Source organism: Globicephala melas, chromosome 7, assembly GCF_963455315.2.
Source record: "Globicephala melas chromosome 7, mGloMel1.2, whole genome shotgun sequence".
Taxonomy (NCBI): domain Eukaryota; kingdom Metazoa; phylum Chordata; class Mammalia; order Artiodactyla; family Delphinidae; genus Globicephala; species Globicephala melas.
Genome location: NC_083320.1, coordinates 62912298 through 62939311, shown reverse-complemented (window position 1 = coordinate 62939311; position 27014 = coordinate 62912298). Strand labels below are relative to the sequence as shown.

Below are 27014 nucleotides of genomic sequence, written 5' to 3'. Positions count from 1 at the left end.
CCAGCACCACTTATTGAAGAGGTTGTCCTTTCTCCACTGTACATTTTTGCCTCCTTTATCAAAGATAAGGTGACCATATGTGTGTGGGTTTATCTCTGGGCTTTCTATCCTGTTCCATTGATCTCTTTCTGTTTTTGTGCCAGTATCATACTGTCTTGATTACTGTAGCTTTGCAGTATAGTCTGAAGTCAGGGAGCCTGATTCCTCCAGCTCTGTTTTTCTTTCTCAAGATTGCTTTGGCTATTCGGGGTCTTTTGTGTTTCCATACAAATTGTGAAATTTTTTGTTCTAGTTCTGTGAAAAATGCCAGTGGTAGTTTGATAGGGATTGCATTGAATCTGTAGATTGCTTTGGGTAGTAGAGTCATTTTCACAATGTTGATTCTTCCAATTCAAGAGCATGGTATACCTTTCCATGCATTTGTATCATCTTTAATTTCTTTCATCAGTGTCTTATAATTTTCTGCATACATGTCTTTTTTCTCCTTAGGTAGGTTTATTCCTAGATATTTTATTTTTTGTGTTGCAATGGTAAATGGAAGTGTTTTCTTGAGTTCACTTTCAGATTTTTCATCATTGGTGTATAGGAATGCCAGAGATTTCTGTGCATTAATTTTGAATCCTGCTACTTTACCAAATTCATTGATTAGCTCTAGTAGTTTTCTGGTAGCATCTTTAGGATTCTCTATGTATAGTATCATGTCATCTGCAAACAGTGACAGTTTTACTTCTTTTCTGATTTGGATTCCTTTTATTTCCTTTTCTTCTCTGATTGCTGTGGCTAAAACTTCCAAAACTATGTTGAATAAGAGTGGTGAGAGTGGGCAACCTTGTCTTGTTCCTGATCTTAGTGGAAATGCTTTCAGTTTTTCACCATTGAGGACGATGTTGGCTGTGGGTTTGTCATATATGGCCTTTATTATGTTGAGGAAAGTTCCCTCTATGCCTACTTTCTGCAGGGTTTTTATCATAAATGGCTGTTGAATTTTGTTGAAAGCTTTCTCTGCATCTATTGAGATGATCATATGGTTTTTCTCCTTCAATTTGTTAATATGGCGTATCACGTTGATTGATTTGCGTATATTGAAGAATCCTTGCATTCCTGGAATAAACCCCACTTGATCATGGTGTATGATGTTTTTAATGTGCTGTTGGATTCTGCTTGCTAGTATTTTGTTGAGGATTTTTGCATCTATGTTCATCAGTGATATTGGCCTGTAGTTTTCTTTCTTTGTGACATCCTTGCCTGGTTTTGGTATCAGGGTGATGGTGGCCTCATAGGATGAGTTTGGGAGTGTTCCTCCCTCTGCTATATTTTGGAAGAGTTTGAGAAGGATAGGTGTTAGCTCTTCTCTAAATGTTTGATAGAATTCGCCTGTGAAGCCATGTGGTCCTGGGCTTTTGTTTGTTGGAAGATTTTTTTTTTTTTTTTTTGCGGTACGCGGGCCTCTCCCTGTTGTGGCCGCTCCCATTGCGGAGCAACAGGCTCCAGACGGGCAGGCTCAGTGGCCATGGCTCACGGGCCCAGCTGCTCCGTGGCATGTGGGATCCTCCCGGACCGGGGCACGAACCTGCGTCCCCTACATCCGCAGGCGGACTCTTAACCACTGCGCCACGGGGGAAGCCCTGTTGGAAGATCTTTAATCACAGTTTCAATTTCAGTGCTTGTGATTGGTCTGTTCATATTTTCTATTTCTTCCTGATTCAGTCTTGGCAGGTTGTGCATTTCTAAGAATTTGTCCATTTCTTCCAGGTTGTCCATTTTATTGGCATAGAGTTGCTTGTAGTAATCTCTCATGATCTTTTGTATTTCTTCAGTGTCAGTTGTTACTTCTCCTTTTTCATTTCTAATTCTATTGATTTGAGTCTTCTCCCTTTCTTTCTTGATGAGTCTGGCTAATGGTTTATCAATTTTGTTTATCTTCTCAAAGAACCCGCTTTTACTTTTATTGATCTTTGCTATCGTTTCCTTCATTTCTTTTTCATTTACTTCTGATCTGATTTTTATGATTTCTTTCCTTCTGCTAACTTTGGGGTTTTTTTGTTCTTCTTTCTCTAATTGCTTTAGGTGCAAGATTAGGTTGTTTATTCGAGATGTTTCCTGTTTCTTAAGGTAGGATTGTATTGCTATAAACTTCCCTCTTAGAACTGCTTTTGCTGAATCCCATAGGTTTTGGGTCGCCGTGTCTCCATTGTCATTTGTTTCTAGGTATTTTTTAATTTCCTCTTTGATTTCTTCAGTGATCACTTCGTTATTAAGTAGTGTATTGTTTAGCCTCCATGTGTTTGTATTTTTTACAGATCTTTTCCTGTAATTGATATCTAGTCTCATAGCATTGTGGTCGGAAAAGATACTTGATACAATTTCAATTTTCTTAAATTTACCAAGGCTTGATTTGTGACCCAAGATATGATCTATCCTGGAGAATGTTCCATGAGCACTTGAGAGAAATGTGTATTCTGTTGTTTTTGGATGGAATGTCCTATAAATATCAATTAAGTCCATCTTGTTTAATGTATCATTTAAAGCTTGTGTTTCCTTATTTATTTTCATTTTGGATGATCTGTCCATTAGTGAAAGTGGGGTGTTAAAGTCCCCTACTATGAATGTGTTACTGTCGATTTCCCCTTTTATGGCTGTTAGTATTTGCCTTATGTATTGAGGTGCTCCTATGTTGGGTGCATAAATATTTACAATTGTTATATCTTCTTCTTGGCTCGATCCCTTGATCATTATGTAGTGTCCTTCTTTGTCTCTTGTAATAGTCTTTATTTTAAAGTCTATTTTGTCTGATATGAGAATTGCTACTCCAGCTTTCTTTTTGTTTCCATTTGCATGGAATATCTTTTTCCATCCCCTTACTTTCAGTCTGTATGTGTCTCTAGGTCTGAAGTGGGTCTCTTGTAGACAGCATATATATGGGTCTTGTTTTTGTACCCATTCAGCCAATCTGTGTCTTTTGGTGGGAGCATTTAGTCCATTTACATGTAAGGTAATTATCGATATGTATGTTCCTATTCCCATTTTCTTAATTGTTTTGGGTTCGTTATTTTAGGTCTTTTCCTTCTGTTGTGTTTCTTGCCTAGAGAAGTTCCTTTAGCATTTGTTGTAAAGCTGGTTTGGTGGTGCTGAACTCTTTCAGCTTTTGCTTGTCTGTAAAGGTTTTAATTTCTCCATCAAATCTGAATGAGATCCTTGCTGGGTAGAGTAATCTTGGTGGCAGGTTTTTCTCCTTCATCACTTTAAATATGTCCTGCCAGTCCCTTCTGGCTTGCAGAGTTTCTGCTGAAAGATCAGCTGTTCACCTTATGGGGATTCCCTTGTGTGTTATTTGTTGTTTTTCCCTTGCTGCTTTTAATATTTTTTCTTTGTATTTAATTTTTGACAGTTTGATTAATATGTGTCTTGGCGTATTTCTCCTTGGATTTATCCTGTATGAGACTCTCTGTTCTTCCTGAACTTGATTAACTATTTCCTGTCCCATATTAGGGAAGTTTTCAACTCTAATCTCTTCAAATATTTTCTCAGTCCCTTTCTTTTTCTCTTCTTCTTCTGGAACCCCTATAATTTGAATGTTGGTGCATTTATTGTTGTCCCAGAGGTCTCTGAGACTGTCCTCAGTTCTTTTCATTCTTTTTTCTTTATTCTGCTCTGCAGTAGTTATTTCCACTATTTTATATTCCAGGTCACTTATCCGTTCTTCTGCCTCAGTTATGTTGCTATTGATCCCATCTAGAGTATTTTTAATTTCATTTATTGTGTTGTTCATTGTTGTTTGTTTCATCTTTAGTTCTTCTAGGTCCTTGTTAAATGTTTCTTGCATTTTGTCTATTCTATTTCCAAGATTTTAGATCATCTTTACTATCATTATTCTGAATTCTTTTTCAGGTAGACTAACTATTTCCTCTTCATTTCTTAGGTCTAGTGGGTTTTTATCTTGATCCTTCATCTGCTGTGTGTTTTTCTGTCTTCTCATTTTGCTTGTCTTACTGTGTTTGGCGTCTCCTTTTTGCAGGCTGCAGGTTTGTAGTTCCCGTTGTTTTTGGTGTCTGTCCCCAGTGGCTAAGGTTGGTTCAGTGGGTTGTGTAGGCTTCCTGGTGGAGGGGACTAGTGCCTGTGTTCTGGTGGATCAGGCTTGATCTTGTCTTTCTGGTGGGCAGGTTCACGTCTGGTGTTGTATTTTGGGGTGTCTGTGGACTTATTATGATTTTAGGCAGCCTCTCTGCTAATGGGTGGGGTTGTGTTCCTGTCTTGCTAGTTGTTTGGCATAGAGTGTCCAGCACTGTAGCTTGCTGGTCGTTGAGTGAAGCTGGGTGCTGGTGTTGAGATGGAGATCTCTGGGAGATTTTCTCCATTTGATATTATGTGGAGCTGGGAGGTCTTTGTGGACCAGTGTCCTGAAGTTGGCTTTCCCACCTCAGAGGCACAGCACTGACTCCTGGCTGTAGCACCAAGAGCCTGTCATCCACACGGCTCAGAATAAAAGGGAGAAAAAGTAGAAAGAAAGAATTAGTAGAAGTAGGAAGAAAGAAAGAAAGAAAGAAAGAAAGAAAGAAAGAAAGAAAGAAAGAAAGGAAGGAAGGAAGAAAGAAAGGAGGGAGGGAGGGAGTAAAGAAGGAAAAAAGAAAGAAAGAAAGAAGATAAAGTAAAATAAAATAAAGTAAGATAAAATATAATAAAGTTATTAAAATAATTATTAAGAAAAAAAAGAAAAAACAAAAACAAAAAAAGGACGAATAGAACCCTAGGAGAAATGGTGGAAGGAAAGCTATACAGACAAAATCTCACACAGAAGCATACACATACACTCTCTCAAAAAGAGGAAGAGGGGAAAAAATCATAAATCTTGCTTTCAAAGTCCACCTCCTCAATTTGGGATGATTCATTGTCCAAAGGAGGGAAGGAAGGAAAGAAAGAAAGAAAGAAGATAAAGTAAAATAAAATAAAGTTATTGAAATAAAAAATAATTATTAAGAAAAAAAATTTAAAAAAAGAAAAAAAACGGACGCATAGAACCCTAGGACAAATGGTGGAAGCAAAGCTATACAGACAAAATCTCACACAGAAGCATACACATACACACTCTCAAAAAGAGGAAAAGGGGAAAAAATCATAAATCTTGCTTTCAAAGTCCACCTCCTCAATTTGGGATGATTCGTTGTCTAAAGGAGGGAAGGAAGGAAAGAAAGAAAGAAAGAAAGAAGATAAAGTAAAATAAATTATTGACATAAAAAATAATTATTAAGAAAAAAAATTTTTTTAAAAAGAAAAAAAAACGGACGTATAGAACCCTAGGACAAATGGTGGAAGCAAAGCTATACAGACAAAATCTCACACAGAAGCATACACATACACACTCTCAAAAAGAGGAAAAGGGGAAAAAATCATAAATCTTGCTCTTAAAGTCCACCTCCTCAATTTGGGAATGATTCCTTGTCGATTCAGGTATTCCACAGGTGCAGGGTACATCAAGTTGATTGTGGAGCTTTAATCCGCTGTTTCTGAGGCTGCTGGGAGAGATTTCCCTTTCTCTTCTTTGTTCTCACAGCTCACAGGGGCTCAGCTTTGGATTTGGCCCCACCTCTGTGTGTAGGTCGTTGGAGGGCGTCTGTTCTTCGCTCAGACAGGACGGGGTTAAAGGAGCCGCTGATTCGCGGGCTCTGGCTCACTCAGGCCGGGGGGGAGGGAGGGGCACGGAGTGCGGGGCGGGCCTGCGGCGGCAGAGGCCGGCAGGATGTCGCGCCGGCGTGACGTCGCGCCGGCGTGACGTTGCACCAGCCTGAGGCGCACCGTGCGTTTTCCCGGGGAAGTTGTACTTGGATCCCGGGACCCTGGCAGTGGCGGGCTGCACTGGCTCCCCGGAAGGGGAGGTGTGGATAGTGGCCTGTGCTCGCACACAGGCTTCTTGGTGGCGGCAGCAGCAGCTTTAGCGTCTCACGCCCGTCTCTGGGGTCCGCGCTGTTAGCCGCGGCTCGCGCCCGTCTCTGGAGCTCCTTTAAGCAGCACTCTTAATCCCCTCTCCTCGCGCACCTGGAAGCAAAGAGGGAAGAAAAAGTCTCTTGCCTCTTCGGCAGATCCAGACTTTTCCCGGACTCCCTCCCGGCTAGCCGTGGCGCACCTGCAGGCTGTGTTCACGCTGCCAACCCCAGTCCTCTCCCTGCAATCCGACCTCTGAAGCCCGAGCCTCAGCTCCCAGCCCCACCCGCCCCGGCAGGTGAGCAGACAAGCCTCTCGGGCTGGTGAGTGCCCGTCGGCGCCGATCCTCTGTGCGGGAATCTCTCCGCTTTTCCCTCCGCCCCCCTGTTGCTGTGCTCTCCTCCGCGGCTCCGAAGCTTCCCCCCTCCGCCACCCGCAGTCTCCACCTGCGAAGGGGCTTCTAGTGTGTGGAAACTTTTCCTCCTTCACAGCTCCCTCCCACTGGTGCAGTACCCATCCCTATCCTTTTGTCTCTGTTTATTCTTTTTTCTTTTGCCCTACCCAGGTACGTGGGGAGTTTCTTGCCTTTTGGGAGGTCTGAGGTCTGCCAGCGTTCAGTAGGTGTTCTGTAGGAGTTGTTCCACGTGTAGATGTATTTCTGGTGTATCTGTGGGGAGGAAGGTGATCTCCAAGTCTTACTCTTTCACCATCTCCCCCTCCTCTCGTAATTGCCTCTCTTTAGGCTGGTTTTCAACTGTACTTAAGAGAAAGCCAGCAGAAATACAGGGGTTCAAGAATAAAGCCAGGTTCAAAACAAGAGCCCATCAATTCAAAGAGAGCAGGACCCTCTCCCTTTCTTGACACCAAAGCCCAACTTTTTTCTAGAATCAGATTAAGTTAACGATGTAAGGGAATGCCACACTTCTCTCTCATCATTGTCCTTTTTATTTCTGCTTAGCCTCTGAGCCATTTTGTAGGACCTGCAAGAACAGGGTAAAAGTGAAACTGAATTCTGAGGAAGAGGCTGTCCCTGACAGCATTCCCTTTCCTGTGGGAAGCCATTCAGGATTGTTTTAGAGCTGATGGATGAGAAAAATGTGCATTCTTTCCCCCACTTCTCCCCATCTCTGTGTATTTCTGAATGTTTAGAGATCCTTTTGGATACATACTCATAATAACATTAGAAAAATTAATATTTATTAAGAAATTTTTGGTGCCCAGCACAAGCTGAGCACGACAAATGCATCATCATATTTAATGTTCTATGTGCTGCTTCCAAGCAAGAATGGAATGCTGGAAAGGAAAGTCCTAAGGAACCCTCTGGTTAAAGACGGGTTAGGAGAGGGTTTAATGAGTCTAGCTATTGCAAGTGCTAGAAAGCCACGTACGCTGACATCAGAGCTGAGCACACCTCAAACCTGTGGGACTGAATTTAAATACTTCAGCAGTTTAAAGTTTTCAAAAGTGGTGAAATGAGAACAGACTTGTAGTGGAGACTGGTTAAAAATTCTAACCAAGACCTGATGGGAAGTCCATTCATTCATTCATTCATTCAAGAAATACATGCTGAGCACCAATAACATGGCAGGCACTGTTCTAGGCCTCGGGATATAGCAATGAGCAACACAAAATCATTTGGCCACTAAGCAAGAGTACCATGAACAAGGGGATGACTAGTAGGAGGGGAAATCAGAGAGGGAGCCAGGGCTCGGGTTGTGCAGATCAATAAAAATCATTTCAGTCTTTGAACCTCTGTTGGGTTTGGGTGATTACCACATTTTTAAAATTAATTTTAATTTTTTAAAATTAAAAAAATTTAATTTTAAAAAATTAAATTTAATTATTAATTTAATTAAAATTTTTAATTTTTAAAAATTAATTACAATTTTTTTAGTTTAATTTTTAATTATCATAAACCCCCTTGAGGTAAGTCTGATTAATTCATTTTAATGTTGCCCAAAGCCACCCTACTGAGCCGTAGCGTTCTCTTGGGATTCTAGAGCATCCAAGTTCATTGAGGGTGGCAGTCTCTCCCAGCTTGCTGCTGACCAGGACTTTCTCTCTCCATCAATCACCACATATTCCTAGAGCAGAAAAATCTTTTTTAAAACACTATGAGATATTTCTTTACCATCTTCATTATTTAAAAATATTTGCCCTAACCTTTTCTTATATTTGGCCAAGGCCTAATGCTAAATGGGTATTTTCTGCACCTAGGCCTTAACATGCATCCTACAATGGTTTTCTTTCTTTTAAAAGGTGCTAAAAATAACTTGGAGCACAGCTGTACTAAAGAGGAAAAATGAAGAGAATCTTAGCGATAGGTCCATAGCCCATGATCTCTGGGTTCCATTCATAAAAGAGGTCTTTCCTTTTTTGGTCTATAACACTGAGCCTAATCTGTGTAAAAACATCCAAGGATTAAGTTAATTACTGGAGAGTCCTGGGATTGTTCCCCAAATGAAATGGAGTCACAAATAATTCTAATGATGTTTTATAATAAAAGTAGAATTAAAAGACTGAAAAATATGCAACAAAGACTCTCTGGTCCATATAAAGATGAAAAAAGTAGTGTAAATTGAACTTAATATCCTACATTTTTATTATTTTCATTGAAAAGTGAAATGAATAAAAATGTGTCTTCATTTTAGCTATAGATGGGCTTAAATCAGGACATGGAAAAATCAGCTTAAGCTAAGAGTGACTCAATCCATCCAAAGAACCAAGTTTTCTTTGGGAGGATATGCCCAGATTCCTTACTGAGTCTTGTCCTGCATGGAAGGTAATGGGAATTCATTTTCTAAATCTCGTGCTGGCCCATTAGAAAGTTACTGTTTGGTTAATTCCATCATAATGTATTATTGTTTTGCCAGCTATTATAATCTAGAGCTAGTCTGATGGTGCTTGTGTCTCAGGATAAGTAGGAAAGTAGCTGGATTAGTTTGCTAGGACTGCCATAACAAGGTACTACAGACTGGGTTACTTAACTTACACAGTCTCTTACTGTAGCTTAAACTACAAAAACATATTTTCTCACATTCCTGGAGGCTGGAAGTCTGAGATCAATGTGTTTGGTCAGGTTGGTTCCTTCCGAGAGCTGTGAGGGAGAATCTATTCCGTGTCTCTCTCCTAGTTTCTGGTGGTCTGCTGACGATTACCTTCGGCATCCCTTAACTTATAATACATTATCCCAATCTCTGCCCCTTCATCTTCACACAGCATTCTCCGTGTGTGTGTGTGTGTGTGTGTGTGTGTGTGTGACTGTGCCCAAATTTCTCCCTTTCATAAGGACACATCCATACTGAGTTCTAGCCAATCCTAGTGACTGCATCTGAACTTGATTATTTGCAAAGACCCTATTTCCAAATAAGGCCCCATTCACAGACAGCAGGGTTAGGACTTAAGCACCTTTGTGGGGGAATATAGTTCAACCCATAACACTAGTGTACAAGAAGGTTAAATAAAAACTTCTCTCCTTTTGTAGGATTCTCTTGGATATCCTTAAAGATTACACCGAGGACAGGAGAATCCTTATAGTAGACAAATCATCTCTTTATTCATTGCATTATCAGCCTGAGTCCTCCTTCATATATTTGTGTGTCTCTCTGGGTGTGTGTGTGTGTGGTTTTGCTTGATTTCCAGCCGTTGTATGCTATCTAACAACTATCCCTTTGCTAACAGGGCAAATTTGGAGATCAGTTATGCCAAAGGACTTCAGAAACTGGCAACCAAACTCAGCAAAACATTACAGAGCACAAAGAAAAAGTAAGTATATGGAAGAGATAAGGCAAAATCACTCCTAAAAGTAATAAAAAGCGACATATGTTCAATTCCAGCTTCCTCATATAAATGTGGTAAGTCCAGAGAGTCAAGCATGGCTTCCAGTTCTTGGGCTCTTACTGTGTGCCAGACACTGTGTTAAATGCTTTCATAGATACTCTACATTTAATCCTCACAACAATCTCTGAGAAGTCTTTTTATGATCCCTATTTACAAACAAGGACTTGAGGCTTGGAGAGTTTAAGAACCTTGCCTGGTCACACAGATAATGAATTTCAGAGCTGGGTTCATCCTGTGTCTTTGTGACTCCTAAGCTCATATTCATAAAAGGCCTTGGTGAGGATATTAACTTGGGAAGCGGTGTGGTTAAGTCGGAAGCTCTTGAAATCAGGAAGCGTGAATCCTGCTTTATCTCAAATTTATGACCTTCAGCAAGCAACCTGGCCTCCCTTGATTTCCTCCTCTGTTATGTGGAGTAACAAGATGTGCTCCATTGTGTGTGTGTGTGTGTGTGTGTATCGGGGGGTGCATATTAAACAAGGTAATATATGTAAAAATATTGGCACATCAGATGCTGAAAAAATGTTGGTTCATATTTTTTTCAATTCAGTTGAGAATGAAGTCAATTACTTCTCTTCAGGGAGAGAAAAAAGGTATTAGTATTCTAAAAATGGTCCATTAGTGATAATTCCTTACAAAGATTTTTGACTAATGCTTGCAGATGCCACCCAATGGCCGTGCCATTGCAAAGACCCCTTCTGATGGTAAAAGAAAGAGGGAAAGAAAAAAGGAAGGCTTCTGAAGCCCACATTCCTACTCCCTAGGCATTATCCATAACAGCAAATAATGGCTTTGAAATTGCTCTGACTTTAAGCTTGATTTTTAGGATGGTATTTTAGAAGCCTGCAAAGGAGCCAGTAGAGCACAGTGGTTGAGTATAAATAGACTTTATTTAGACTACCCATGTTTAAATTCTGGCTCTACCTCTTAGCAAGTAGGTAAATTAGGACAATTTATTTTACCTCTCATTGTGTATTTAAAATGGAAATAAAACACATCTCATATAACTCCTGTGAGTAGTAAATGAAATAACACAAGAAATGTGTTTAACACCTGGCTGGAGCCAAAGCTCCCTAAGTGTTCATTATGATTTTAGTTTTGATTACCTTCTAAAGGATGAGAGGTGTAGGTGTAGGGGTGTGTGTCTTATTGTGTGGCAACCCTAGAATCCAGCATGGTGCTCCCAAGGAGTTGGCATGAACAGAATGCTTGGTTAACCAGGGTTAGTGCAACAATATTTAATAATAAGCATTAACTGAACTTTTGTCTATACCAAAATCTGTTAGGTACTTGTATAATAACTCAAATTGTTTCTCTTCTAAAAGACCAGTTAAGTGAGGATCAGTGAAATCAAGTGATTCTTCCAAGGTCATGCAGGAAACAAAGGGGAGCTTGTGGATTCAGACACAGAACCTCTGAGGCCAACGCCTTCTCCTTCCTGCTCTGCTGCCCAGCTCCTCCCAGGGGCAAATGTCAGATTCTCTTCCCGAAAGTGTGCTTGGGCTTCTTTTTTTAAAAAAAAAAACAACTCTATTGAGATTTAGTTTACATGCAATAAGACGCACCTGTTTTGAATATATGGTTTGATTGATTTTAACATATGTATACACCATATATCCACCACCAAAATCAAAATATACGTATTTTCATCACCAAAAGACTCCTCATACCTGTCTACAATCCTTCCCCCAACACAGTCCCAAGGAAACACTGATCTGCTTTTTTTCAATCTAGATTGTTTTGTCTTTTCTGGACTTTCCTATAATTGGAAGCATACAGTGTGTACTCTCTTGTACCTGATTTTGTGCCGGACTTTGGATACACAGAAAATCTGACATCCTTTGATGTAGTTCTCCCATTCTCTGGCTGCCAGGTGCAGCCTAAGTCATATGGAGGCAAACCTCTGCACCGTCTTGCTCTCAGTATGGGCACCGATCTGTCCCTTCCCTTCCATCAAAGTCTACACTGGCTCTGTCCCTGAGGTTTATTGATACAATGGGCTTCCTGTTTGAAGGCCAGCTATATGTAGGAGGAAAATAGCGTCATATTTCCTAATTCTCCTTTTGTGCTGCTAGGGTCAGGACAGAGTTACCCTTTTGTTAAACTGAGATATACTCACAAGACAGTAGAACATCTGAGTGTTTGTCCTAAAGGCCAGCAGGGAACAGGACCTAGACCCCAACCCCAAGAGCAGCACGCAGGACATGACCAGGGCTCTGGAGTCTCCATAACTTAACTTTTCTGAGCCTCCGTTTATTCATCTGTGAAATGAAGAGCCTGAAAAGATTGTCTTTAAGGGTAGCATGCTCTCTCCTGCCTGTTCTAAGTGGCTTCTCACCCTTGGCTACTTTATTTCCCTGATTTTCTACAGACATGAAATGAAAAGTGGAAATCAGGATGAAAAATGATTGGGAAAAAAACACAGTTTATGTAATGACAATAGTGCAAATAAATGTGTTGGCAGAATTTAATCCCATGGAGAAATTGAAATAGGATTAGGGATATGAGTGCAGTTGCCGAATGCAGTGGCTCAGACATGATGCTTTATTTCTCAGACTCCTGGGAAAATGACACCCACACTTGTGCTCCCTTGTTTTTGCCTCCAGCTGTGTTGTCAGTGCCTGGGCCTGGGTCTCGGAGGGCATGAAGTCGGCAGCGGACCTGCATCAGTGAGTACCCACATGCTGGCCTTGCTCCAGCCCTAAAGGGAGTCATAAATATTTAAAGTGGATATGCTACAAATACTCCACTGCAAACTTGCACTGAGTAGATAATGCCTAACACACCATTTTATTTCCCCAGAAAATAATTCGGAAAGTAGATATAAATCCTAATACTAGGCTTGTGTGTCTTTCATGTTATATTTCCAGAAAACTTGGCAAAGCAATTGAGTTGGAAGCAGTAAAACCAACTCATCAAGTCCTGAGTGCACATGAAAAGAAGAGAAAATCAGTGAGTCAAAATCTTTCTTTTCTCCCTGTTAAAGCAAGATTTCTGTCTTTGGCTCAAGAAATAAAAGGTGATCTAAAGGTGCTCCTACGTTTCAGGAATTTATCATAAAAATAAACACAAACCCAAAGATTTATGTATGAGGATGTTTGTTAAAGCATTGTTTATAGTAGTGAATAAATGGAAACTTCTTCATCATCCAAAAATAAATTACAATGAATTCAAGCAACGGAATACTATGCAACCATTAAAAATCTTATTGCAGCAGAATTTAATGACATGGGGATGTAGTGCTAAATTAAAAAACAAGCTGAGAAAATCTAACAATATAACTGCAGTTTTGTAAAATAAATGTGTGAATATATGCATAGAAAAAAACCTGGAAGCACCTCCCCAGAATGTTGATAAGAATTATCTCTAGATAGTGGAATTAGAGGTTATTTTTATTTCATTTGTTTGTACTTTTTTGTATTTACATTGTTACACCGTTTGTAAATAGAATTATAAACGCAATTTTTAAAAGGAAATGCTTCTCTATACTTATAACCTTGGAATTAGGTAAAAGAAATACTAGGTATAATCATCAAATAGCCTTAAAATTGAAGAAAAATAACTAAACAATTCTTTCAGGGCACCTGGTCCTCTTGTATGGCGTATTCTCTGGTCTGTCTGTGTACTTTTCCTTCCAGAACAATTTCATTTGTGTTCCGTTTTCTTTTTATTTGCGTGTAATACAGTCAGTAAGCACTTTAAAATATATTTTCAGGCAACATGAAGAGGTATTTAATAAACACTGCTTAGCTCTGATAGGGATGGGGTCATGGTCATTATCTGTGTCAATGACAGGTACAGGTGAGAAGTTCAGAGCAGTAATAGGAGGTATTTGAGAAGGGCAGGGGCAGTGGCTAAGGGGAGTTTCAAGTGATCACAGCCAGATAAAGCAGGTCTTAAGGGTGGTAAGTCCATAGGATGAGGGGATTTGTGAAAGCCCTGATGGAAGAGAAATGATACCAAAAAAAATTTATTCAAACGTATGAAACTGAGTCAGGAAATGGAATAGATGTTTAGTGGGCATCCATGTATTTTTACCAGAATGGATGTTCTCCTTAGGGCTAGGGTGATGGGGGAAGTTTACAGGAATTACTAGAAAGTAATATAATCTTCTGCCTTTGCAAACCAACTTAATAAAAGCCAAACACTAGTCTATACTTCATTAATAACAAAATATTTTCATACCACATAATAATATGATAATCACTAGAATTTCCTTAGTACCTACTAAATTAGGCACAGTGCTATGATCACAGTGCTTTAGATAATTAATGTCATGGTCGCCTCAGAATGCTGGTCCAGCTTATAATCTTCTTTTTAGCATCTGCCCCTCTCTGTTGCACCCCTATCACCCTGCCACATTTTCTCACAAAAAAGTCGAATTTTTTAAAGTGAACTTGTTCCATATTTCGGCAACATAGAGTCAAAAGTGACATAGTGCATAAAATTATTTTAATTGTATTTGTTGTGCTAAACCACATATTCCAAATTTAATGAACTGAAAAAGAAAAAAGTACAGTGTTGCTAGATCTCAGAGTGGTTGAGTAATGGCTGATCTGTGGGTTTTGAAGAAAGGTCTATGGTTCAGGAGAAAAGGTTCTGCGCTAACTGAAGTCTGATCTCCTCAGGAGGTTGCCTAGTTCCATTTTCATCATTTACTGCCCCATTGGCTATTTTAAAGTAGGAGAAAAAGTTAATTATGATTAATAATTCAATCTTTTTGAAATTAAAGCAATATTCACTTTAGAGGCAATAAGACAGTTAGTAAAATAAGCACTGCTAGGACTTTTACTGAATCTCATGGTATTAAAATTTGGGCCACATGGAATAATGCTGAAGAGGAAGTAATGGGACTGGAAGTGATACCAAACTATGCAAGATACTCCTCCACACAGATTGTACCCATTTATATTGTTTCTACAGAGTTATATATTAAAAATAATTATCTTACTAAATACATTCAGGGTAAATCTTGTGAAGAGATTCTTGACCTGAGGAAAAGAGACTTGACCACTTTTCTCAGGAAATATGTCCTCTATAGGATTTTAAAATTCCACTTAATTGTGCTACTAATTGTACCAGAATTAATAAGCCAGCACTGTGACTCAACAAGAAGACAGCAAAAAAAAATTTTTTTTTCTTTTTTTCCCTTTGATAGCTTGATAATGAAGTTGAAAAGACAGCAAATCTTGTCATTAGCAACTGGAATCATCAAATTAAGGCAAGTATACACAAATGTCATTTGTGTAAACCCAATTTTCAGGATTGAAGCTTTTGGCTTTTGTACAAATGTGATCGTGTGTTTTAGTGTCAGTATTTCTAAGTGCTAACTGAAAAGCAAAATGTTTTCTCGTCTGAGTTATTATATAGATATATCTTTCAACTAAATCAATAGAGGAGCAGAACTCTAAATATGACTTTTATTTATAGCTAATATGTGGTGTTTATTGTATGTCAAGTGCTATATATTTATGTGTTGAATCATCACAAAAACCAACCAATGTGGTATATGACCTTGTGTTGTCCCATTTTATAGATGAGTGGGGAAGCAGAGACACAGAGGTTAATAATTGCTTAATGTTACAAAGCTGGTTAATGGTTGAACCAAGAATTATTCCAAGTCACTGGGTTCCAAGGTCACTGCCCTTAAGCATTACCTACACTGACTGCCTCTCTGTATAATTTGAAACTTAGGGCAAGATATGAATACTGAGTTTTGGTTTTATCTTTTATAAGGGCATTTGTGATCTCTGTCTCACCAGTGAGAGGAGCACAGTGACGGGTGGGTAAAGATGTGTAAAGGGGGATTCCTGTATTGGTTTCACAAGTATGTACGGCCCACTCCTTGTGCACCACACTGTACTAAGACATGGTTCTTGTTTCCATGTAATTTAAAATTTAGTTGGCTAGATAACATGTGTGCAGGAAAGAGTGAATGACTTCTAAGGAGAGGAATTATGATCTGGTGTGAAAATTTAGAGCATATCATTACAGGGTCTTAAGCAGAGATAATCACAGGTGGTGCCTCTCTCTCTCTCTATATATATATATGATTATTCTAGAACAATCCAGTTTAGGAGGAATTCATTTCGAGTAGGAAGGACTAGAAGCCAGTGGAGAGGGAATCTGCTCGGAAAACCCAATGATTCCCTTTGAGGGGACTTGTGCTACCAAAGTTGAAATTCTCTCTTTCATCTCCAAAGGGTTGGTGCCCAAAGAGAACTTTCTTTCCCAAGTAGATGGCCATGAGTGCAAAAAAAGCGGAGACACCCTCAGAAACAGGCGGCCACATCTCAGCCCTCAGTGTTGCCTCTGAAACTCCTGCTGGAACCAAGGACCCCATAAGACAAGGACATTAATCAGAAATGTTTGAGATAAATGAATTTCTATGCCCACAATAACAGTCCTGGTAAAGGGATGCTCACAAGAATCACTTTTATAGTGAATATTTAAAGGTCCCATAAACAAGGGTCCAGTCATTTGTTTTCAGTTTTGCTCTTGATTTTATGAGGTTTCTTAAACAGAATTTGTTTTTAAAAATACATTCTGTAAATATTCAGCTTTCACAGGAAATGCAGTACAATGGACCAAAAGAGAAACTGCTCAGTAACTGCTGCTGCTTTCAGGAACAAAAAAAAATCTTTTTTTATTTCCCAGTTTCCATCAAGTAATTTTTCTAAATAGAACGATTTTATTTTTTATGAAGATTGACAGAGAAATTAGAGAACATAAAATGCTTGCACTATAATAGCTTTCTCTCCAGTTACAATTCAAGGGATTCAGCATGTCAGTAATGCGGTGTAGTCTGTTTTGGAGACTCGAATGAAGAGCCTTAAAGAACCAAATGCTCCTGGCTCCTACTCTCATTTATCAGCAGGCATGTGACTGACAGAAGGTGGAGGGGAGGGTCTCTGAGCTTCTTGTTCCTTGAAATCCATTTTGTAGAGGTTTCATATGTTTAGAGACCTTCAGAAGGCTTTGCCTCTGACTTCCTAGGGAAAGAAAGACCTGGACTTTTCCCTTCATTGTCTGGTTTTACAGTCATTGCAACTTGAGGTGAAAAACCATACCATCTTCCAATCAACCCAGTTCCTGAATAGGCTAAATCCAACTCAGACCAAATGCTGTTGGCTTTATCTCTGGAGCATCCTGTTCTGCCAAGCTGGGACTGTATAGGGAATGACGGATCACCCACATCATAACCCAGGCCAAGGCTGGAGGCATCAGCAGAGTAAGGGACTTTGAATGCTGCTTCCTTCCTGACCCCTCCCTCCGCCTGCCCACCACAAATGCAGGGTAGTTCACGAGATGCCAGGCAGATGCCCAGCTCTCAAGCCCAGGCATCAGGGAGCAAAATTGTTCTTTTGCTCTAAGTTTTAAGAGAGCATCTTAAAATGACCTCAATTGTGGCCAGGCAGATTTAAAAGAATGATGCCAGCAGTCTTCCATGTTTGTTGTGATTTTTTTGGCGGGGGTACGGGGGGTGGTAAAGCCATTGCCTTCCATTATGCTAGCTAGAACAATGTTTTGGAAACTCGCAAGCCTTCGGTGATTTAACAAAATGTATAACCCTCTTGAGTGAACTCAGTGTAATGAAAAAAATACACAGTGGTTCTCAGGGCAAAATGTTAGCCACTGTGATATTTTAGGCAGATTTTGAGGTGAGGGCAGAAATGAAGAACTAAACATACACAATCATTCAAGCTAGCACGTGAACATGACTTGTTCCAGAACAGAAGAGTTTTTCTCTTGATATCAGTTTCTGATCCTTTTTTGCTTTTTTTGTATGTTTTTGACTCTAGGCCAAGAAGAAATTGATGGTTAGTACCAAGAAGCATGAAGCGCTTTTCCATCTTGTAGAAAGCTCCAAGCAAATTACGACCGAGAAGGAGAAGCAGAAGGTAACCTCTCATGGCCGGCTGAGTGCATATGGCTTACAGATGGATGGGCTTCCTGCCCTTAGCTATGAACACAGGAGAAGTGGCTGATTCCCCCTCTGTGCGGGGTCTCTGCAGGGCTGTAGTGTGGCAGAATATGAGAAGGATCCTAAGTTATTCCTGGTCTCCATATATATATATATTTTAAAGATCTTTTCCAAAACAATATTTATTTATTTTGGCTGCTCTGGGTCTTAGTTGTGGCACGCAGGATCTTCCTGGTGGCATGCGGGCTCATAGTTGCGGCATGTGGGCTTCTTAGTTGCAACATGCAGACTCTTAGTTGCGGCATGTGAACTCTTAGTTGCTGCATGCATGCGGGCTCTAGTTCCCTGACCAGGGATCGAACCCGGGCCCGCTGCATTGGGAGCTCAGAGTTTTACCCACTGGACCACCAGGGAAGTCCCAGTCCTCATATATTTTCAAAAGGTATTATTGACAGATGACAAATTAAACCAGTGGTGTCCAATATATATATATTTTTAAATTATCTACTGTGTGCTGGGCACTGTGCTAAGTTCTTTATTTTTTTCTTTTTTATTAATTAATTAATTTATTTTGGGCTGTGTTGGGTCTTCGTTTCTGTGCGAGGGCTTTCTCTAATTGTGGCAAGCGGGGGCCACTCTTCATCGCGATGCGCGGGCCTCGCTATTGCGGCCTCTCTTGTTGCAGAGCACAGGCTCCAGACGCGCAGGCTCAGTAGCTGTGGCTCACAGGCCTAGTTGCTCCGCGGCATGTGGGATCTTCCCAGACCAGGGCGTGAACCCGTGTCCCCTGCATTAGCAGGCAGATTCTCAACCACTGCGCCACCAGGGAAGCCCCTCCAATATTTTTGATAAGGAGCCCGATTAAACACCTCTCAGCTCACACCCCAAATAAGTAAAAAATATATACACATAGCATAATGAATTATATAATGTACTTTACCTATCTTGTATATTATATAGAATACTTTTTATATTAAACTAATGTTATGAACATTATACAACATAAAAAAGTAGAAATATTTGAAGGATGTGGTAAAAATGAAATAATATTTTCAGTGATTAGCTAATCATGATGTCTTCATATAGTGATTAAGGGACATATACAGACAAAATATACATGTGGGGCAAGGCTCACCCTTACCCATAGTAAATATAAATTTGTATTTCTAGTATGTCTTCTTGATAATGTCAGTTTCTTGGTCAACTTCTCATCAGCTCTCACTAGATCATGCCAGTTTTTGCCTTTTCATGTGGGTGATGATGCACCTGTAATCGGGAGTGGGAGAAAGCGTCAGCTCTGGCGTTTTCCTGTGGCTTTCTTGTGCTTGCATTGTTTGTATTAACATCAATCTACAGCTTCGTAGCAGACATCTTTTTAAGGCATGTGTTCATTTTGTGTGTGTTAACCTAATTAAAGTGGATAATAAATCTGTAAATCCGTATGATCCAGACTCCTGCCGATGGGCACATGTCCCAGGATGTTGAGAGTGAAAGCATTTGTGGGACCCACATCAGCTTCTCATGTTATAAAACTCCCATTCTCCCTCCAGAACACTTCAGAATCCTCAACTGTCCACACATGGGCACCAATATCAATTCATATATTGAATAAGAGTAAGCTTGAACACTCTTTTTAGGCAAAAATGAACACAACTAATATTGGAGTATTAGATTATCTTGGACACCCCTTATGGTATGTGCCCCAGATTGGAAACCTTTGAAATAGTCAATATCTTCCCCCAGAGATGGAGTCCCCCTAAGGAAGTGCAGGCAGCACCACTGCAACCCAAAACATTCTTAAAAGAAAAAGAGAATTGTCATTGCCAAGTAACTCTATTATTTCATCTGAGTAAACTATCAGTTGAATAACTTAGATTCATTGTTAGCAAGATATTACAAGGTTCTTGTGTCAATCTTCACAGTTTGAAATGACCATAACAGGTACTGAATAATGAGACAGCTTCCGAAGAGGAGGCAAAACCAAAGTAAGTTAAAAACCTAAGCTCCAGGACCTCGTTGTAGGCATTTGGAGCCCTCATTAGAAGCTATTCTTTATTGATGTCGAGGAATGACAAAGGCAAAAGCGTGGGCAGCTAAGTGGTAAATTTTTGCTTCCTTCCCTCATTAGCAGCCTCCCTGGGAGGCGGAAGTTCATGATCCTCCCCTGCCCTCCTCCACCTGGTCCTGTCAACCGTAGCCCTTGGCTGTCATTACAACACAGACCCCTACCATCGTCATCACTTTATCTGGTAGCTTTCTCTTTTTTAGTCCTAAAGCTCAACGCCTAAGGCGGCATTCATTTTTGCATCTCACACAGACGTGCCCATGATCTCCCACTTGAGCCGGGCTGATTCGGTGCTGCTCAGCAATCCTTCCTGTTTTCCTGCTCAGCAATCCTTGTTCTCACCAGGAGCTTATCTACATCTCCATTCTTCTCGCTCCTCCATCCTCACCACCCACTCTCAGCAGACCATCTTGCCTGCAGCGTCACAGAGTAAATAGAAGTCAGTACAGCCACCTCCCTACTGAAGTCCTATGTGCAATGCGACAGGCCAGTTCTTCATCCTGTGCTCTGATTCCCATCCCAGCCTCCTCTCAGAGGCCCTTCCCTGGATTATTCCCTTCTCTCCTGTATCTCTAAGGGTTGCTTCCCATCAGCCTTTTCAACTTCCCTCTATCTTGGGAGAGTAGGAAGAATCAGGGAGACACCCTTTGTCTCCCTGATATTCCTATTCCTGCTCCTCTCCAGATATCATCATCTCTTTCTTTTTACAATAAGATTTATTGGAAGGGTTATCTGTGCTCTGTCTCCACTTCATCTCCCATTCACTCCTCAAACCACTGACCAAGCTTTCCCCACCAATTCGCTAGAAATGTTCTTACCATTGAATACGTGGTCCTTGTTGCTAAAGCTAATGGGTGCTTTCCAGTTCTGACTTTATTTAATTTCTTAGAAGCATTAAGCATCATTGACTTTCCCCTTCTAGAAACATTCTCTTCTTTTAACTACAACGCCATCTTACTCTTTTGGTTTTCCTTTCTGTCAATTTTTTCTTAAGCTCCTTTATGGACTTCCCTCGTTCTGCCTGAACTTTCTATGTTGTTGTGCCTGATGATTTCTCTCCTGGGCCTCATTCTGTTTTATTCGGCATCATATCTCCAGTGTCCCACACAGTACTCTCAATATCAAGTGTTCAATACATAGCACGTACTCAACAAATATACTCTCAAGGCTTTGGCTACCATGTCTCTGCTGACAATACCCAAACTTATATCTCCAGCCCAAACCAATCTCTGAACTGCTCTCTGGCATCTCAAACTGAATATCCAAAATCAGAACCATCACTTCCCTCTACCAAAAATATTTTTTATTCCTCTGTTTTTTATCTATTTGAATATCACCATCTACCATATCCCCCCAATTCTAAGTCCTAAACCAAATACTTCCTGAATTTATCTACTTATATTTATCCCCACTGCCACTACTCTCTCCCAGGCCACCATCACCACTGCTTGGGTTACTCCAACTGACAAATTGGTGTCTTGGCTTTCAGTGTTTCCTCTCCTTATCCCCCATACACAAGCCAAGCTGACTTTTCTGGAACTCGAATCTGAGCATATTATTCTCCTTTAAAAAGCCTTCAAAGGTTTCCAGGTGACCTCAGGATAAAGCACAAACTCTTTTATGTGGCCCTCAAGACCCTCCCTGACTTGGCCCTTGCTTAACTTTTCAGCATTTTCACTTGCTATTATTTCTCTCAAACTGTGTGCTCCAACCTCACCAAAATATTTTTTGGTATCATGTCATGCTATTTTGCCTCACCAATTCCTACTTTCATTTTAGGTTTATTCACACAGGGATCATTTCTGTGAGCACCCACTCTGTGACACCTGAATACTTCTATCATCTTGGGATCTATCAAACAGGATAACAATGGCCTGTGTGGGTTCTTGACTAGAGAGGGAGCCTATCTAGTTCCTTTATCTATTCCCAGTGTCTAGTACATGACACGGTGTGGCAGTCAAGAAATGTTTGATGAATGAATTAATGAATTGATGTTTGTTCCAAGAGAAAGAAAAGAGGAAAGAAAAAGTATTTATCTTTGACAAATTTTAGGAAATTTTCTGAGAAGTTCCTTAAATAAGAATATAAGAGTCTCCATTCTTCTTCTGTATATGTTTGGGGTTATTTGCTGCAAATTTGCTGAGCAGAAACTTCTAGTCAATAGCTATAGAGTGTAGGCTGATGAACGTGAGTGGTGAGAAGAAGCAAGTACAGATCAGGAACCTCCAACTCAAGACTGTAATCTACCAATGATTTCTGTACTCTTATTCTGTAAATCCTTCAGGCCTTGGCATTTCTCACCAGGACAGGTAGAGATTTGTACAATCAGTCTCCAGATTGACTCTGTTCTCATTGCTGGGCACACTCAGTAAGAATCAAAGAACAATGACTTAGCCAAGTAGAGCCATGGTACACATTCAACCCTTTCTCTGTATCATTATCAGGCTAAAATTCACAAGCTCATATCTCTATAGATAAATGGCTCATTACACTTGATATACAAAACCATCCGTGTCCTGGGTAGGCCATACATCAGAGCTGAGGGACAGTTGAATGGCTAGCATATCAACTGGAATAATAAAGTGAGTGGTGTTAATATTCAGCATTTTGGACGAATGTTCTTCACTACTGAAACTTTAGTCAAAATGTCCTTAAACATAAAGGGGAGCATTCTTAAAAACCTTCATCTCTGTCCTTGAAAATCCTAAACTGCTTAAATCACAGGGCTCCTTGGTACTCCTTGAACTGTGGCTTGAGGACCATTTGCATCAGAATCACCTGAGGAGGCAGTGAAAATTCAGATTTCCTGATCCCACTACCGAGCTACTGAATCAGTATTGCTATTGGTGGAACCCTGAAAATCTGCAATTTTCCAAGAATCTCTGGTCATTCCTAGGCATATTAAAGTCTGAGAATCATTCATGTAAATACAACTTCTTCCTTTCTCAGAGATGTGAAATTATGTGTCTGAGCATTTTGAGAATTCAATTCAAACTACCCTGGTCCAGAGAGTTTTGTATTACTTTGATTTTCACAATCAGGATGGCCAATTTTGGTGACTGGCTAGAAGGGGCTCTTTGTGAAGGAGCGTATCATTGGGGGTCAGGATGACAGGAAAGCATTTGTCAAGCTGTCCATAACTTGCAGTGAACAATGGCATGTATCTCAGGCTCTTTCTTCACTAGTAATAGTAACACTCACTAGTCTTTGAGTGCTACACTAACTGTCAAGCAGTGTGCCCTGTTCCTTACCTGTATCACCTGCTTGATTCCTCAGAGCAACACAGTGAAGTGGGAGCATCGCTGTCCCCATCACAGAGATGAGAAAACTGTGGCTTTTGAAGTTTAAGTAACTCACTTGTAGTCAGAACCAGGACTCTAATCCTGAAGTCTGATTCCAGAGTTATAATGCAGAGTTTAAATAGTGAAAGTGAAGTGAGAGGATGGTCTCCAGGCCTAATGCTAGTTTTATAAATTATCTGACTGTGCAAATCTCTACCTGTCCCGGTAAGAAATGCGGAGGCCTGAAGGATTTACGAAATAAGAGCACGGGAATCATTGGTAGATTACAGTCTTGAGTTGGAGGTTCCTGATCTGTACTTGCTTCTCTGCACCTGTCATTTGACTTCTTCCTTCATCTGATGAAAGTGGGCATATCACATGGTATTTAAGGACCTCCATTTCCTCATGTGAAAAATTGTAGGAATCCTACTGAAAGGCTCTTAGGTTTCCCTTCAGTTCTGACATCCCTGTTTTCTGAGAAAGATCTTTGATTTTGTCATCTCTCGTCACTGTTTATGACTTTAGCTGGGAGATGAGAAACCATCATTGGGATGCATATAATTCTTTCTCCAGAATTACAAAGGGCTTTCATAAATGCGTTCATAAATATGTGACACTGATGTTTTACCTTAGCTCCTCAATAAACTGAAAAAATCAACTGAGAAGTTGTCAAAAGAAGATGAAAATTACTACCAAAAAAACATGGCCAGCTGTTCTACCAGACTGAAATGGGAGAACACACTGGAAAATTGCTTCCAGGTAAGTTATGCATTCAAGTTTTTTTTTTTTCTTTCTTTCTTTCTTTTTCCAGAGAGCTTTGTGTGGGAGAGAAATCACTGCTCGCATTCTATCTTCTAGGCACCCTTCAAGGGCTATGAGAAAAACACTTAACCTAGATGTCTCCATCCGTCTCATTTTTCTACCTATATCACAACAACGGGAGATAATTATGATTCTTACTGGTATGGCTGCCAGGATTCCTGGTGTAGCGGACGTCTAGCTGGCCTTCAAGATGTGTTAGGTATTGCTGTTACTAAGGACCCTTATCAGAGGCTCTTACTAGGTCTCTCCTTCCTTTTTCTCAGTGTCCTTTTCTCCTGTTAGGGTCCTCCTCCACCTTCTCCTTCCACCCCAGCCTGCTTTCAGCAGTCCCAACTTTTATGTTGAAGCTATGGAAATTATCTTCTTTGCTTATAAAGTCTTCGTGATGGTGACAAGATATATATCATTTACCTTTCAAAAGAGCTTCTTTCAACTGAGCTTTAAAAATATTTAAGACTTTAGGTTTTTTAATTAGAATCCAAATCAGGTAGAGAATCTACTACAAGTCAGAATCTCCATAAAAAAAGAAAGGTTCCTTTCATCCTCTTTGTTTCCTGGTTTATTGCTACCACCATGCTGGAGGCCACTGGTATTTCTCCCCCCTCTTCCTTTAAGTTCACACAGTTCCTCTTACTCCCATAAGAGTTCTAAGTTTAAGTTCTAAGCTTATCCTCTTGCTTAGAGCTAGCCTCTGCCCCCTGAGTGCCAAACCAAGCCCTACTAGACCCACTTGAGATACTCCTGTCGAGTCATCCTTGCCTAACTGTAACCAATAAGGATTCCCTTACTTAGTATTTCGTTGGCTTGTACATACTCAGTCTATACCAACAAGTCATTGACTCACATATTACACTATGTATTCCTCATTCTCTGTTGTTTGCAAACAACAGGAGTAAAATGTGATATTCATGAAGACACATAACAAAAGTGGGCTGAACTCAATTAAAATGGAATTTTATTAGAAGTGTGGAAAGCTCAGTGTGGCCAAATAATAATAATGATAATGATAATAATAGCCACTCTATCAAAAGTGACCACAAATCAAATGTTTGGTACTGTTAGTATTTACTAGAGGAATTATTTTAGAAAGCCTTTTGCAATAAATGCAAACAGCCTTAAAAATGTTCACATTATCAACTAGTGTTCCTCATCTGAACCACGGAACACAGAAAATAATGTGAGTGACTGTTCTCTCAGTTCCCCAAGGATGGTAGTGACTAATAGCCTCTAGATGCAGAGAAGAAATGGTAACTCATTGCAGATAACAGATGCCTTAGGACATTAGGGTTTAATTCTCTCCTAGAACCTCGGTTGAAAAACCTAATTTCCTTTCCATAAATCCATCTTGAGGAAGTAGATGAAAAACAAAATACAGATTTCTGTTAAAAATACATTAAAAGTAAAAGGGAAGAAGTAATACAAATGGCCAAAATTAAGGAGATGACTAAATAAATCAATACACTCTACACAAGGCACTATTAATTAAAATGGTGTTTTGGAGACTAGTGGCGTTGGAAACTGCTTATGTATAATGTTAAGTGAGAAAACAGGATACCAATTTGAATAATTTGGTTGATAACTAGGAAGATAAAATCATACATACACATACCTCGACAGACTAAAATACATCAAAATGTTAACAGTGATCATCTCTAGGTGGAAGAATTATAAATGATTTTAAAATTTATTTTCTTGTAGCCCTTTATGGCCCCAAGACAATGTCAAGGGTGCTTGTTAAAATTCAGATTCCTGAGTGCCTTCCTAGACGGGGTAAGTCAGAACTTCTGAATGATTTTAGGAAGGGGTCTAGGTGATCTCTAGACGTACTAAAGTTTGAGAGTTCGTGCTATAGAAAAAACAAGGTACTTCTTTGATCAGTTTTATGAAAACAATTTAGATGAAAATGAAGTCACTCCAATCTCCCCGGGTAGTACAAACCGGAAGGTCAGGACAGCAGGAAGTGAAAAGCATGAATGAAGAGTGTGCATCATCACGAAGCCTGGGCCCCAGACAGCCTCTCCATTTACTCTTCCTTGATAACTCTTTGATCCCACTTTCCTCTCATGTGCTATTATGAAAGCACAGGAGGATAATTTGAGGTCCTCCAGAGTATCTTGCTTCTCTATGACCTATTTTATACAAAAAGAACAAAATAATAGAAAGCAATAATTCATTAAATGAGATATGGATTTCCACTTCCCACAGTGGAATTTGTCTCAGCCTCTCTTCACGAGCAGACATAGATCATCTTAATGATTTCCCTGAAATGAAATTAAAATCTTTTAAATATTGCCATCGCCACCAAGGGACACTGGTTATTCTAGTCTCAGATTGATGCTAGTGGCTCAGCACTTGTCACAGTAAAGAAACAGCTGCCCAGCAGGGATGCAGTGTGTTCCCCAAACCTGGCTTTTGTTTTCTGTCCTGTCCTTTGCTCACGGTACTAAACTAGAACAGCTGCTTTCTAGATCTTTTCCCATAATATAAAGACGCTTTCTTTTTTGATGACTGTCCCACTTGAGGTCTAAGACACTGAGCAGAATTTATTTTACATATTTGTTAGAGGAGGCATATGATTTATGCCCTTTGATGAAGCATTACATTTGCTAGGCTACTCTTCTGTGTCTTTAAACCTGTACCTGGGGGACAGAGGGCACATTTAAATGGCTGGTACTTGAGATTTTGGAGAAAGACTCAGGAGACCAAGAGCAGAAACAAAGGTATTTCATTCCCATTGACTTACAAAAATTATGCAGCTTCTGACTAGACAAAAAAGGTAGCCATGGGGGAACAGAGCTCTAGGCTTCCCGATTCAAATGTCAGGACACTTGGTACAGAATTGAAATCTGCATGTGGTTGACACAGATGTTCACAGTTACTGCCAGCTTCTTACCACTTGCATTTAATAGCAGCATTAAAATGACTATATACTAGTAAACAAACTGTGGTAAGTACAGACAATGGAACATTATTCAGCCTTAAAAAAGAAGGAAATTCTGACACAGGCTACAATGTGCATGAATATTGAAGACTTTATGCTAAGTGAAATAAACCAGACACAAAAAGACAAATATTGTATGATTCCTCTTATAAGAGATACCTAGGGTAGTCAAATTCATGGAAGACAACAAGTAGAATGGTGGCTGCCAGGGGAGATGAGGGGAGA

At 40.0% G+C, this 27014-nt stretch overlaps 1 protein-coding gene across 9 annotated transcripts in view; it reads left to right on the top strand.

Annotated features, from left to right (window-relative positions):
- Positions 1-27014, top strand: part of NOSTRIN (nitric oxide synthase trafficking) — a 70516-nt gene that overhangs the window by 18297 nt on the left and 25205 nt on the right. For all 9 annotated transcript variants that reach the window (XR_009564611.1, XR_009564610.1, XM_060302290.1 and 6 more), the window contains exons 4-9: positions 9598-9681; positions 12363-12425; positions 12627-12708; positions 14915-14977; positions 17559-17657; positions 23660-23785. Coding sequence is in view for 7 of the 9 variants with exons in the window: in XM_060302290.1 (XP_060158273.1) it covers positions 9598-9681; positions 12363-12425; positions 12627-12708; positions 14915-14977; positions 17559-17657; positions 23660-23785 (517 nt within the window). In the remaining 2 variants the exon portion in view is untranslated. The remainder of the gene's footprint in view (positions 1-9597; positions 9682-12362; positions 12426-12626; positions 12709-14914; positions 14978-17558; positions 17658-23659; positions 23786-27014) is intronic.